At 36.3% G+C, this 14,515-nt stretch overlaps 1 protein-coding gene across 3 annotated transcripts in view; it reads right to left on the reverse strand.

Annotated features, from left to right (window-relative positions):
• The window catches only part of ADK (adenosine kinase), a 567,694-nt gene that overhangs the window by 189,740 nt on the left and 363,439 nt on the right, over window positions 1-14,515 (reverse strand). For all 3 annotated transcript variants that reach the window (XM_049855646.1, XM_049855647.1, XM_049855648.1), the window contains one exon: window positions 440-610. In XM_049855646.1, the coding sequence (XP_049711603.1) occupies window positions 440-610 (171 nt within the window). The remainder of the gene's footprint in view (window positions 1-439; window positions 611-14,515) is intronic.

The raw sequence follows: 14,515 nt of genomic DNA on the forward strand, positions 1-14,515 counted from the left end.
TTTGTAAAAACTCAATAGAAACATACAGAAAAGGGTTAATTTTATATATACCTCAATAGACCTAACCTTAAAAAAATTTTTTTTTTTGTTTTTACTAAACGAGAACTTAGTATATAACAAAGGAAATACTGAATTAGAATTGAGTTAGTTTTGTTGACCATTCTCAAATGTATATATGTAAAAATTTAGATTTTTATTTTTGTATTTCTAAACATAAAGGCAGACCAAACCAAACCAATTTCTGTTGAATCGTTTAACTCATAGTGACCCTATAGGACGGAGTAGAACTGCCCCATAGGGTTTCCAAGGTGCACCGGTAGATCTGAACTGCTGATCTTTTGGTTAGCAGCTGTAGCTATTAACCACTGCACCACTGAGGGTCCAAAGGCAGGCCAGAAACCAAAAGAAACAGGTATATATTTTTTAAAAGGTAACTCACCGTCTCATTTCCAAAAAGTATGTCAACATAAGGCATGACTTTCATCAATGGTTCCTTGTAGAACTGGCTAATAAATGGCGCAGACAGATTCAAAGTGAAAATTCTGTTGTTTTCAGAAGCATGGCGAGCCACTTTTAGTACTGATTCTGGAGAAACAGTAAGAAAAAAGCCCTAGATAAAGGAAAAAAAAGAAAAAGGAAAAATTAGAAATCCCATCTCCACAGTGTCACACTTAGTGGGAAGAAAAGAAACCTACATAAAATACAAAAGTCTATAAAAAATAGCTATAAAATGCAAGGCAGAAAATAGCAGCACTTGTCTAGGAGAAAACTTTATCAAATGAGTACTATATTCTCAACACATATGATTGCCTTAGAGTATAAAGACTTGTTATTTCATTTTAGATTTGTATACTTGGTACTGAAATAATTCTGAGAATGAACATAGAAAAAATACTTGAAAAGACTCACTCAAGCCAATAAATTCATCCATGTTAGAGAAATAGTAATGAAGTCAGACTGGATCCTTCTAAATTCTTATAAACACTTGGGATTCTTATAAGTGGCACGATATTTATTAAAAAATCAAATTACTTTTAAAACAATTTAAAAAGATTATAGCTTGTTACCTATGAAACATCTAATTTTTTTTTTTTTGTATTTTAGATGAAGGTTTACAGAGCAAAATAGCTTCTCATTAAAGAGTTAGTACACATATTGTTTTATGACATTTATTAACAACCTCATGACACGTCAACACACTCCCTTCTTGACCCTGGGTTCCCTATTATCAGCTTTCCTGTCCCCTCCTGCCTTGTAGTACTTGCCCCTGGGCTGGTATGCCCCTTTAGTCTCGTTTTGTTTTATGGGCCTGTCTAATCTTTGGCTGAAGGGTGAACCTTGGGAGTGACTTCATTACTGAGCTAAAAGGGTGTCCAGGAGCAATACTCTCGGGTTTTCTCTAGTCTCTGTCAGGCTAGTAAGTCTGGTCTTTTTTTGTGAGTTAGAATTTTGTTCTACATTTTTCTCCAGCTCTGTCTGGGACCCTCTATTGTGATCCCTGTCAGGGCAGTCATAAACTGAATTTTTGAGGAAGATTCTGAATTTGAATTTGCAAATGATGAGAAAATAATTTGGTAATAAAACATTATTTCAATTAAAATTTCATGTGAGCAAAGCTATATTTTAAAATGTCATTCATACACATCTTTAATTTTAATAAAACTGCTTTAAAAATACATTTAGGCTTTCTAAGGGAAAGAAAGTAGAAGCAAAGACAAGGGTGCTTATATAGGAAATGGGTTTGGATGGGTCATGAGTGAGTGGAGGAGTACACAAAGGGAAATAAAAAAAGACAAAGTTGGTAAGGCCAGCTGAGTTGAGAACACAAAGGGCCTTGAATTACGAATCTATCTGGTAGGCAATGTGGGGTAAGTGGGGGTTGGGATGGGTGATCTACAATGAAGTTTTCCTTAAGGGAAAGGAATAACAAGCTTATAGGAAAATTCAGAGGAAATTTCATTTGTACGGCAACAATTCAGCACTGATAATAAAAGCCTGTATTTTGCTATGTAAAAGAAACCATACTGAGAGCATTACACACAGAATTTGGCAACTGTTTTAAGATGTGGGAGACATTGAAGAAAAGGGTCAAAAAATGACTGAGATTTTGAATCTGGTTCTACCATTAATAGAAATAATAATAATAAAAATCCAGAATAAGAGCTGGCTGAGATGTTAAAGAGACAGGTTCACTTGTGGTCATAACACAGGTGAGGCGCTAAGGGACCCATAAATATCAGGAAGTACGGCTCAGGAGAAAGACTATGGAAGAAACGGACAGTAAAAGGCAGGCTGTAATTATCAAGGAAGAGAACACGAAAAAGAAGAGGAAAAAGGACAGAATGGAGAACAAAAATTAGGGAACAGAAAAAAAAAAGTAAAGGGGAAAGCAAATGAGAGTATAGGTGATAGAGAAATCCAACAAAGGAAATTTCAAGGAAGTGCTTCAAGTTAACCCAATGCTACAGACCTGTAGAAAAAGGAAGGGCAGAGCAAAAGCCACAGAATGTGATTAGGAGAAAGCACTTTCAGTATGAAGGTAAAAATACAGTTGTTAAGAAAAGAAAGGTGAGAAACCAAAGGTAAGGATTATAAATTCTTTTGGGAGCATTATCAGTGAATCTTAACAAAATCATCTGCAATTTACTGGGCATTTCATGTGTCCCAGGCGCTGTACTAAAAGCATTATGTATATTAACTACTTATCACTCTTTATTCACGTCAAACCTATGTGGTAGATAGTAACATTATTCCTATTTGATAAATAAAGAATGCAAGCCAGAAAAGTTAAGAAATACAGTTATAAGTGATGAAGCCTGGAATCAAATGACTCCTGAGATCCTAGTTTGGGCACCCAAAACAGCAAACCGCCTGCGGTCAAGTCGATTCCAGCTCATAGCAGAGCAGAACTGCACCATAGAGCTTCCAAGAAGCGCCTGGTGGATTCAAGCTGCCGACCTTCTGGTTAACAGCCGCAGCACTTAACCACCAGGGTTTCTTACTTTGAGTAGACCATAGAAAAAGGAAGGGGAGGTTTTTTTTTTTGGGGGGGGGGTAAGTCTTATTTTCTAGAACAAAGAAGGTTTGAGCAGTTTTTGCCTTTCAAAGAAAAGGATCTAGTAGAGAAACAGAAGATTCAAGAAGGAAAGGAGGGGGATAATTAGAGCAAAAGGCCAGAGGAAGTGAGGGAACTAGGAAGGGAAAAGAACTAGTAAAAATGCTGTTGAAATATTCACTTAAAACTGAGGCACTAACCACTTCCATCATGCAAACTTTAAAAAAGTTTAGAAAGAATAAAAAATATTTTTTCTATTACTTTTAAATTTCAACATTAAATGCTACGAGATTGTTACAGGAATTAATTTTGTGGCAGAGGTCATGGGTATCAGGATCCATCTTGGAAGGGTTTACTGCCTTATAAATTCTGAGCTATTAAGAGAGTGTCTATTTTCATTTAAAACATTGCTAATGAAATTCTAATAAAAATAATGTTTTCTTATTATAATAACATGTTATTAATACTTTCTCCTCATTTAAAAATTTCAATCTATTAATTCCGTACCAATAGTCGACTGTTCTGAAAGGTAACAAATCTTGGTCTTAGGAAATATTGTTTTTTAAATGTTTTAGTCTTATTTTTTAACCAAATACCATGTCACTTGCAAAGTATGAGCATCCAAGCTGCTTCCTTTCCTATTCTTGTCACGTGGTAAATTAAAATGAAGTTTAGATAGCATATTGTCTCCACAGGAATATATATGTACTTGCTTTTAGTCTTTCATTTAATGAGAAAAATTTAAAGCTTCCCCCCTATTTCTCCCCAAACTGTTCCAACATGAAATAAAAACCTCCTAGAGCTAGCATTTTGCCAGCTGTGGACTAACCACAGACAGCCATAGAACAGTTTACAGAAATAGTAACCTGGTCAAATAATTAGGCTTCTCACCAACCTCAGACTGAAAATTTGATCTGCACTAAAATACATCTGATTGTAATTTAAGGTGCAGAACAGTACGCCCCTGGAGTCTAAATTTGGCCTCATTTCAAATGTGTATATGCAGGATGTGTGTGTGCAGAATGTGTGTATGCAGAATGTGTGTGTGCAGAATGTGTGTGCAAAATGTGTGTTTTACTTTAAAAGGCAACACAAGAATATTATGATGTAGATAGCTTAACTCCCATTTTCTTAATTTTATAAAGAATATACAAATAATATATCAGCTTTTAAATAAGAGGCAAACTTACAATTCAAATTAATTCCATTTTTCAATGGTCACTTATTTCTCTTTAAGTAAATATTTAGAATTTAAACAATTTGGGATTTGTGCTCTGTTAGATTTGCAAAGGCTTTTAAAATTGATGCCAACCATAATTTTCCTCCCTAGATTTATATCCTTGTTAGGCCACACGTTCCAGGCTATAGAGTCACCAAAAATAAAAACAGTGCTGTTAGAAAAAAAATTTTTTTTTCAAGTGTCAGGTTTGCACTAAAAATGCCAATAGTTTACTCAGCTATAGTTTAGAAAAAATACTTATGATACCCAAGAAAATCCTGTTCTTTTCTAATTACGGATTTCAGTCCACGCAAAAGTTAACCCTGTTGGTCTTTGCCTCTGTAAGCAACTAAAAGCAAAGTAGACTCTAACACTTCTGGGTTAATAATGGGTTGCATAATATTAATCAGAACTGAGAGAGAAGTGGAACATTTTTATTCATTAAAAAGGAGAACAACAACAAAAAAAAAGCTCTAAGTTTCTGTTAATGGTGGCCGAATAATTTAGAAAAGGAGAGCAGTGATGGTTGTACATGATGAACATAATCAATGCCACTGAATTTTACATGTAAAAAATTCTGAATTGGCAAATGTTTTATTATATATATATATATATACACACACACATACACACACACACCCACCACAATTGGAAAAAAAAAGGCAGGAGTAAGAGGAGTGAAGAAAGACTAAGGCAGAGCCAAAGAACCGTTTTACGGAAACAGACTTAATGCTTGGAAATCTCAAATACTTAGATCTGTCATATAACCACTCTCTCTAAGGATTTCCCAGAGTAGTTTACACACTGGGGAATGTTAGAAACTAACCTGTTTAACAAACTAAAAGAAAAGGAACGGGATTGCTCTTTTTCCTCTTTACCAGAGCTTACCTTACTTAATTCAGGGTGATCATTTGGGTTCTTTTAACTTATTCTTACCTAAGAGTACAAACTCTTTTTATTATTTCCATTAAAAATTTTCTGAGGCAGGGATTGGACTGGACTATAAGACAGAAAATGACACTGGTGAGGAGTGAGCTGCTTGGCTCAAGTAGACACGAGACTATGTAGGCAGCTCCTGTCTGGAGGCAAGATGAAAAGGCAGGGGGGGACAGAAGCTGGCTGAATGGACATGGGGAATACAGGATGAAGAGGAGGAGTGTGCTGTCTTATTAGGGGAAGAGCAGCTAGGAGAACATAGCAAGGTGTGTGTAAGTTCTTGTATGAGAGACTGACTTGATTCATAAGCTTTCACTTAAACCACAATAAACAAAAATAAAAACAAAACAAAAAATTTAAGTAATAGGTATAGGTATGTATGTACATACACACCTATATGTTTTGAGTTCATGATTCTTGGAAGTATAATTCTATATTGATGCAAAAGGAAAGAAAGCAATGTAGAGTAACCATGCTGATAATTATGAATTGTGAATACACAGTGATATAGAATAAAAGACCTTTGTTTTTGTTTAGAAAAATTCTCTGATCAGAATACAAGAATGCAGAAATAGTATTATTTTTAAACATTTGACAAGTTTTTTTTTAAACCTATCTGGGTGTATCTATCTCAGAACTGACTTGACAGCGAAAGTTTGGTTAAGTTTTGGTTTATCTGCTATCTAAGTATACATCTCCATAAAATTTTGTATGGGGGGAGTGGGGGGCAGTGACCCGCTGAAGCTCATTGTCATGGATTGAATTGTGTCCCCCAAAAATGTGTGTCAACTTGCTTAGGCCATGATTCCCAGTATTCTGTGGTTGTCCATTTTGTGAACTGATGGGATTATCCTATATGTTGTAAATCCTAACCTCTGTGATGTTAATGAGGCAGAATTAGAAACACTTAAATCAATGAGACAAGACTCAATCTACAGGATTAGGTTGCATCTTGAGTGAATCTCTTGTGATATAAAAGAGAATGGAGCAGAGAGGAGAGGGACCCCATACTACCAAGAAAGAAATGCCAGGAGTGGAGTGTGTTCCTCGCATCTGGGGTCAAATAAGTATGGTGAAAGGATACAACCCTGAAGCACACCTTTCCTGACTTTTAACCACTCAGTATCCCCTTGTTCTGTTTGAACGACTGCCTCTTGGTCTATGTACAGGTTCCACAGGAGCGCAATTAAGTGTTCTGGAGTTCCCATTCTTTGCAATGTTAACCATAATTTGTTATGGTCCACACAGTCGAATGCCTTTGCATAGTCAATAAAACACAACAATTTGTATAGAAATTGTCAAAATTGGAACCTAATTTATTGTGCAAACTTTCACCAAAAACACAAATATTATCTAAAAAAATCAACCAACATTAGGACACCAATAGATAAATGAGCCGAGAACATAAAAAAGCATCCCATTAAAAGAGGAATGTACTACTAAACAAATACATAGACAAATAATCCTCTCTAGCAATTAGAGAAACAACATGAAAATGCTCAATGATGAAGAAAGGTTGGTAGAACAAATATACTGATACTGCTGGGAGAAGTACAACTGACACAGTCTTTCAGGAATAATTTGAAAATAGATACGAGAAACCAAACAAATTCATACCCTTTGTCCCAATAATTCCACTTTTAAGAGTCCGCTTTAAGGAAATAATCAAAAATATAGGAGAATATACATTCATGAACATATCAGTATGCTATTTATTATACTGAAAACCTAGAGAAACAATGTAAGCACCCAATAATAGAGGAATAAATGGTCAAGTAAGAATTGGCATATATACTCTAGAGCTGGCTATTGGTTACTTAAAATGTGGTTAGTTTTAGCCCCGTAAGACTTATTTCAGACTTCAGCCTTTCAAAACTGTAAGAGGATAAATTTGTATTGTTAAAAAATAAAAGGATAGTACAATTGAGGACCTGAACTTCAAATATTAATTTTAACTGAAATGTAAATAGCTACATATGACTATTGAGCATATGCAATGTGTCCAGCACAACCAGAAAATCAATTTTTTATTTAATGTACTAATTTAATTAAAAAATGAAGCAACATAAAATGTTTTTCTGCTAAACACAATTTTATTGTTTTGGTGGGGCTACATTTCAATTTGACCATTGAAAAGTTAGCGACCAAATTGATATGTGCTATAATTGTAAAACGGAGCCCTGATGGTTCAGTGGTAAAAGGGCTTGGCTGCTAACCAAAAGGCTGGCAGTTCAAACCCACCAGCTGCTCCATGGGAGAAAGATGTGGCAGTCTCCTGTAAAGACTTACAGCCTTGGAAACCCTATTGGGCAGTTCTACTCTGACGTGTAGGGTTGCTATTAGTTGGAATCAACTTGACAACAATGGGTTACATTCTTGTTTTTTTATAAAAAGAAGAATGTTAAAAATCTCATTAATTTCTCATATGATTATGTGTTGAAATGACAAATATTTTAGATACATTGTGGTAAATAAAATATATTATTAACATTAATTGTACTTGTTTTTATCTTTTTTATGTGGGTACTAGCAAATTTTAAATTACGTAAGTAGCATGGTGCATATTATATTTCTACTGGACAGCATTGCTCTAGAATATTTTGAAGACATTAAAAAGAATGATTATGAAAACGAAGTAGCAAAGTTAAAAATGTTTATAAACCAAACCAAAACCAAACTCCAGGGCTGCTGAAATGTTTATAGTAATGTTAAATGAAACACAAGACATATAAATAGTGTATATGGTATGACTGCAAACTACATTATCAATAAGAAAAAAAGACTAGAAAGGAATGCACTGAAATTAACAATCATTACATTTGGATAGGAAAATCACAAATAATTTTATATATTTTTTATCTTCGTGGTGGTGTGATTAGATTACTTTTATAATAAAAATCATCAAAAAGATAAAAGTCCATTTGAAGTAAATCTCTAGATAAATAAGATGTTTATAAATAGCGAGAAGCTTAATTCAATAAATAAGAGTAAGAGGAGATAAACAGCCAGGAATAAGTCCACATTACTTCTACGAGTAGACAGAGGGCTCAAAAAGGGACAGACTGAATGTGAGATCAGTGACTTTAGTATGAACCACCACTCCTAGAAGCAAAAGAAAAACTAAAACTGGATATAGTACCAAAAAAATATTTGGACAACCAGAGAGCCCCACCAAGGGTAGACTAGCACTGATGAGGAGGGCTGAGAATACCAGATGCTCGTGTCTCAAGATGTATCACTATTGTCTGTTCTAATGAACATAATTAGCTTGTTTTCCATCCACTACTAAGGTGCCATGGTAACACTAGTAGAGAACAGGGTTGAGGGAATGAATAAATTAAAACCGAAAATACCAAATACAGCAACCATATAGCATGTTTTGTTCCTTTACACGTTTCATGAATCTTCCTCGTAGGAATAAAGGAAGATCAAATATGAAGTATGAAAAGCATAGCTCCTATATGCTTGTAAGGAAAATGTTGCTTTGACAGCTATTAAGATAATGTATAAATCATTTAAAATGTTATAATTTTTGGGTTTTTCATACCAGTGACAATAATGGAATCACTAAAAGAAGAAAACCAGAACAAATATACTAATGAATGTTTTAAAAGTTTATCTCACCACTGACTGACTGTAACGCTTCAGTGGAATAAAATAATTCACCTGTATCTTCTTTTCTATACGGCTCCATTTGGAAACACACATGAAATCACCTATTTCACCTATGTTTTAATGGTTTTTGTTGTTGTTGTTAGGTGCCGTTGAGTCGGTTCTGACTCATAGTGACCCTAAGCACGACAGAACGAAACACTGCCCGGTTCTAAGACATCCCTACAATCCTTATACTTGAGCTCATTGTTGCAGGCACTGTGTCAATCCATCTTGTTGAGGGTTTTCCTCTTTTCCGCTAACCCTGTACTCTGCCAAGCACGATGTCCTTCTCCTCCTGACAACGTGTCCAAAGTATGTAAGACGCAGTCTTGCCATCCTTGCTTCTAAGGAACATTCTGGTTGTATTTCTTCTAAGACAGATTTGTTCGTTCTTTTGGCAGTCCATGGTATATTCAATATTCCTCGCCAACACCACAATTCAAAGGCGTCAATTCTTCTTCGGTCTTCCTTATTCATTGTCCAGCTTTCACATGCATATGATGTGATTGAAAATACCATGGCTTAGGTCAGGCACACCTTAGTCTTCAGGGTGACATCTTTGCTCCTCAACACCTTAAAGAGGTCCTTTGCAGCAGATCTACCCAATGCAATGCGTCTCTTGATTTCTTGACTGCTGCTTCCATGGCTGTTGATTGTGGATCCAAGTAAAATGAAATCCTTGACAACTTCAATATTTTCTCCTTTTATCATGATGTTGCTGATTGGTCCAGTTGTGAGGATTTTTGTTTTCTTTATGTTGAGGTGCAATCCATGCTAAGGCCTCTGGTCTTTGCTCTTCTTAGTAAGTGCTTCAAGTCCTCTTCACTTTCAGCAAGCAAGGTTGTGTCACCTGCATAACACAGGTTGTTAATGACTCTTCCTCCAATCCTGACGCCCCATTCTTCTTCATATAGTCCAGCTTCTCAGATTATTTACTCAGCATACAGACTGAATAGCCATGGTGAAAGAATACAACCCTGATGCACACTTTTCCTGACTTTAAACCAATCAGTATCCCCTTGTTTTGTCTGAAAAACTGCCTCTTGATCTATGTAAAGGTTCCTCATGAGCACAATTAAGTGTTCTGGAATTCCCATTCTTTGCAATGTTATCCATAATTTGTTATGATCCACACAGTCGAATGCCTTTGCATAGTCAATAAAACATCCTTCTGGTATTCTCTGCTTTCAGCCAGGATCCATCTGACATCAGCAATGATATCCCTGGTTCCACGTCCTCTTCTGAAACCAGCCTGAATTTCTGGCAGTTCCCTGTCAATATACTGCTGCAGCCATTTTTGAATGATCTTCAACAAAATTTTGCTTGTGTGTGATATTAATGATACTGTTCTATAATTTCCACATTCGGTTGGATCACGTTTCTTGGGAATAGGCATAAAAATGGATCTCTTCCAGTCAGTTGGCCAAGAAGCTGTCTTCCATATTTCTTGGCATAGACAAGTGAGAACCTCCAGCGCTTCATCTGTTTGTTGAAACATCTCAGTTGATATTCCATCAATTCTTGGAGCCTTGTTTTTCACCGATGCCTTCAGAGCAACTTGGACTTCTTCCTTCAGTACCATTGGTTCCCGATCATAAGCCACCTCTTGAAATGGTTGAATATCGACTAATTCTTTTTGGTGTGATGACTCTGTGTATTCCTTCCATCTTCTTTTGATGCTTCCTGCATCCTTTAATATTTCCCCCATAGAATCCTTCACTATTGCAACTCGAGGCTTGAATTTTTTCTTCAGTTCTTTCAGCTTGAGAAATGCCGAGTCTGTTCTTCCCTTTTAGTTTTCCGTCTCCAGCTCTTTGCACATGTATTATAATACTTTACTTTGTGTTCTCGAGATGCCCTTTGAAATATTCCGTTTAGTTCTTTTACTTCATCAATTCTTCCTTTTGCTTTAGCTGCTCGACATTCAAGAGTAAGTTTCAGAGTCTCCTCTGACATCCATCTTGGTCTTTTCTTTCTTTCCTGTGTTTTCAATGACCTCTTGCTTTCTTCATGTATGATGTCCTTGATGTCATTCCACAACTCGTGTGGTCTTTGGTCACTAGTGTTCAATGTGTCAAATCTATTCTTCAGATGGTCTCTAAATTCAGGTGGGATATACTCAAGGTCGTATTTTGGCTCTTGTGGACTTGCTCTGATTTTCTTACGGTTTGAATGCAGAAATCAGCTTTTATTCCAACCCCTCAGAAAAGCTGGGAATAGGAGGCAGGAAGGCATAGTGGAAAGAAGACGGGTTTTAGAGGGACACATAGGAGGATATTTATCATAGCTTTGCTGATGCTAAAAGGGAGTGCGAGGCATTTCAGAAGTTCATCTCTAAAGGAGAAGATAAAGTAATTTTGGTGAATGCATACTATTATGTAGAGATTAAGAGCAACGAATTAGAAATGTATACATCAAATTGGACAAGCTACATAGTTCATACTTTTATATACTGTGTATAATGTAAACAAACACACATGCCTAAAACAATGAAACACCATATTCAAGGATTCATACAAATACAAGGACACATACCAATCACACTGGAGTCAGTGCCCACGGTGGGAAAGGCGATGGGATTAGGGATCAGGACTGATATGAAGAGAGAAGTATTACCTAAACCAAATGATGATAATTTGATAGTACCCAAGGAGACGGATTAAAGCAATTCTCTGCACAAAGGTATATTTAACAGTTAGTGTGCAAATAGTTAACACACTGAGCAATTATCCCAAAGACTGGTGGTTTGAGTACATCCAGAGGTACCTCAGAACATGGGCCTGGGATCTGTCTCCAAGTAATCAGCCACTGAAAACCCCATGCAGCATAGTTCTACGGTGACACACATGGGGTTGCCATGAATCGAAATCGACCCACAGCAACTGGTTACCACTCTGACTACTTAGTAATAACTATGTGGCTTTGGGCTGCTTAACTTCCCTAAAAAAAAAACTGTTGTCAAGTTGATCCCGACTCTTAGCGACCCTATAGGGCAGAGGAGAACTGCCCCATAGGGTTTCCAAGGAGCAGCTGGTAGATTTGAACTGCCGACCTTTTGGTTAGCAGCTGAACTCTTAACTACTGAGCCACCAGGGCTCCCTTGGCCTTATTACACTCATCTGTAAAATGGGAATAATAATACCTCTTAAAGTAAATGAAAGAATTTAACACGTGCTTAATAAAGTGTCTGGCGTGTAGTATGCACTCCATACATATTTATATTTTATGAATAATATTATTATTATAGCAATATTAAGAACATTAAGAGAAGTTGTTCCCCCAACTCCTCCAGTAATGGTATGTTCTATGTCACTGCTGTTAGTTAAGATGCTCAGCAAAAGTATGCTCTTTAACTAGGATCTGCAGTTTGGTATTTCCTTTGAAATACAAATACATAAAACAAAATCCATCATTCCCTTTCCAAAAGCCCTCCCTACCTCCTCTCTCTCCTTGATTTAATCATCCTATGTCCTGCTGACAGATTAATCACCCTAATCACTCTTCTTTTCTTAGTAAATTAAATCCAAATGCCTCACACCCCAGCATTCAAAGCTCTCCATAATAGTACTCCAACTTAAACAGTAAACCAGCTGGAACCTCTACTACTCCACAACCTAAATCCTTGCTCCAATCACACAGAATGATTTGCTTCTCCCAAAATAAATCTTCTGAGCTTTTACGGTGTTCCTTCTATCTGAAATGTTCACGCTTTCCCTTCTACCTGTTGAAGTTTTACCCCTTCATCAAGGCTCATTTAAAACTAACTTCCATCCCACAAAGCCTTTCTGCATTCCCACAAACAAATGTGCTCATTCCTCTCTGAACCTTCATAATATGCAATATTATTAAATAAATGCCCTTGGCTGTTTACTTCATTTTATTTAATAATATAAGCAACTTGCATTTGCCTCACTTCCCTCACTCAACTGTCGTCTTAAAGGCAAGAGCAATTCTGATTTTTATGTTTGCTGACACAAAGCACAGCATACAGTGAATTTTAATAATCTGGTGAATTAAATTTTTATTGAGATTCTACATAAATTTCTGTGTAACTGAAATTTATTTTGGAAGGGGGAAAAAAAAAGACAGACTGTTGCATTTTAACATGCTAATAGAAGAGCATATTCAGAGCTGGACAACACTGAAGTTCAGAGGATCCAAAACTTTCTCAGTTCACAGCAACCTTAGCGTCTCGTAAAGTTCGCACGGTGCCCTAAGAAATACCTGTTCTGTTCTTAAACAGTTAGATCCAAACAGCTTAATAAGTATTGATATCTGAACAAGTTAATACTTAGTATAGAAAAATAATACTGATAAATTAAAAAAATTTTTAATTACTTCACTGAAAAATAATCACAATGCTTGCTAATGTGCTATGTGTGCTTATGGGGGCATTGTACAACTCTCCAAACTTTGGATTCCAATTAGATGTGATACAGGATATAAAATTAAAAGAGGTATCTGACCTAAAGTAAAATGGCTGGACTAATCCTAAGGCTCAGTGTAAGCTTTCACACAGACTCAAACCCTGTTGCTTAGGAAACAACCCTATCGTTAAGGAATTTATTTTCTTTGTGGTCAGGCTAAGAATGTGGATACTACATGTCCTGGGGTCTGTAACCAAAGCTCATTGAGGCTCTTTGTTTCAGAAATCTTATGCTCTGGAAGAGGTAATGTTTAACAACCTGTTCCCAACAGTATCATGTTTTGTAACTGGTCATGAGGCCCTCTCTGCAACCACATACCTTGCAATTATGTCATGTAGCCAATCAATGTATTCCAGCTGTATTACTATAACCAATAATGTTAAATATCATGCTTTGCTTTGTCTCAACTTTAAGTGACCTCAACTGCTATAAACCAATCAGAATATTTTAGGCCCTGTTCTTTGTCTAAACAACAACAACAACTAAAAAAAACCAAACCCACTGCCATCAAGTCGCTTATGACTCATAACGACCTCATAGAGTTTCCAAGGCTGTAAATATTCACAGAAGCAGGATAGCACATCTTTTTCCTGTGGAACTGCTGGTAGTTTCAAACTGCCGGCTTTTTGGTTAGCAGGCAAACATTTTAACCACTGCACCACCAGGGCTCCTTTTTCTTTGTCTAAACCCTATAAAAATGTTTGTGTAATTATCATACCTTGGACTCGTGGTTTCATTTTCATAAGCCATGTAGTTACCGGTTTGAACTCTCTTTAAACCTTAATAAATCTGTTTTACTCTGAAACAAAGTTTTAGTTTTCTCTACTACAGGTAGACCTTGCTTTACTTTATTGCTCTTCGCAGAGATTGTGTTTTTTACAAATTGAAGGTTTGTGGCAACCCTGAGTTGAGCAAGTCTATCAGCACCACTTTTCCAACAGCACGTGCGCACTTGTGTCTCTGTGTCACATTTTGGTAATCCTTGAAATATTTCAAACTTTTTCATTATTATTATGTCTATTATGGTGATCTGTGATCAGTGATCTTTGATGTTACCATTGTAATTGTTTTGGGGTGCCATGAACTGTGCCTATAAGAGGGCAAACTTAATCGATAAATGTCGTATGTGTTCTGACTGCTCCACCAGAGCATAGTTTAACTGTTTTACACATGCGTGGTTGCTATCTTAGTGAAAATGGGGCATTCTAATCTAGCGGGACCTCC

Source organism: Elephas maximus, chromosome 16 (assembly GCF_024166365.1).
Source record: "Elephas maximus indicus isolate mEleMax1 chromosome 16, mEleMax1 primary haplotype, whole genome shotgun sequence".
Taxonomy (NCBI): domain Eukaryota; kingdom Metazoa; phylum Chordata; class Mammalia; order Proboscidea; family Elephantidae; genus Elephas; species Elephas maximus.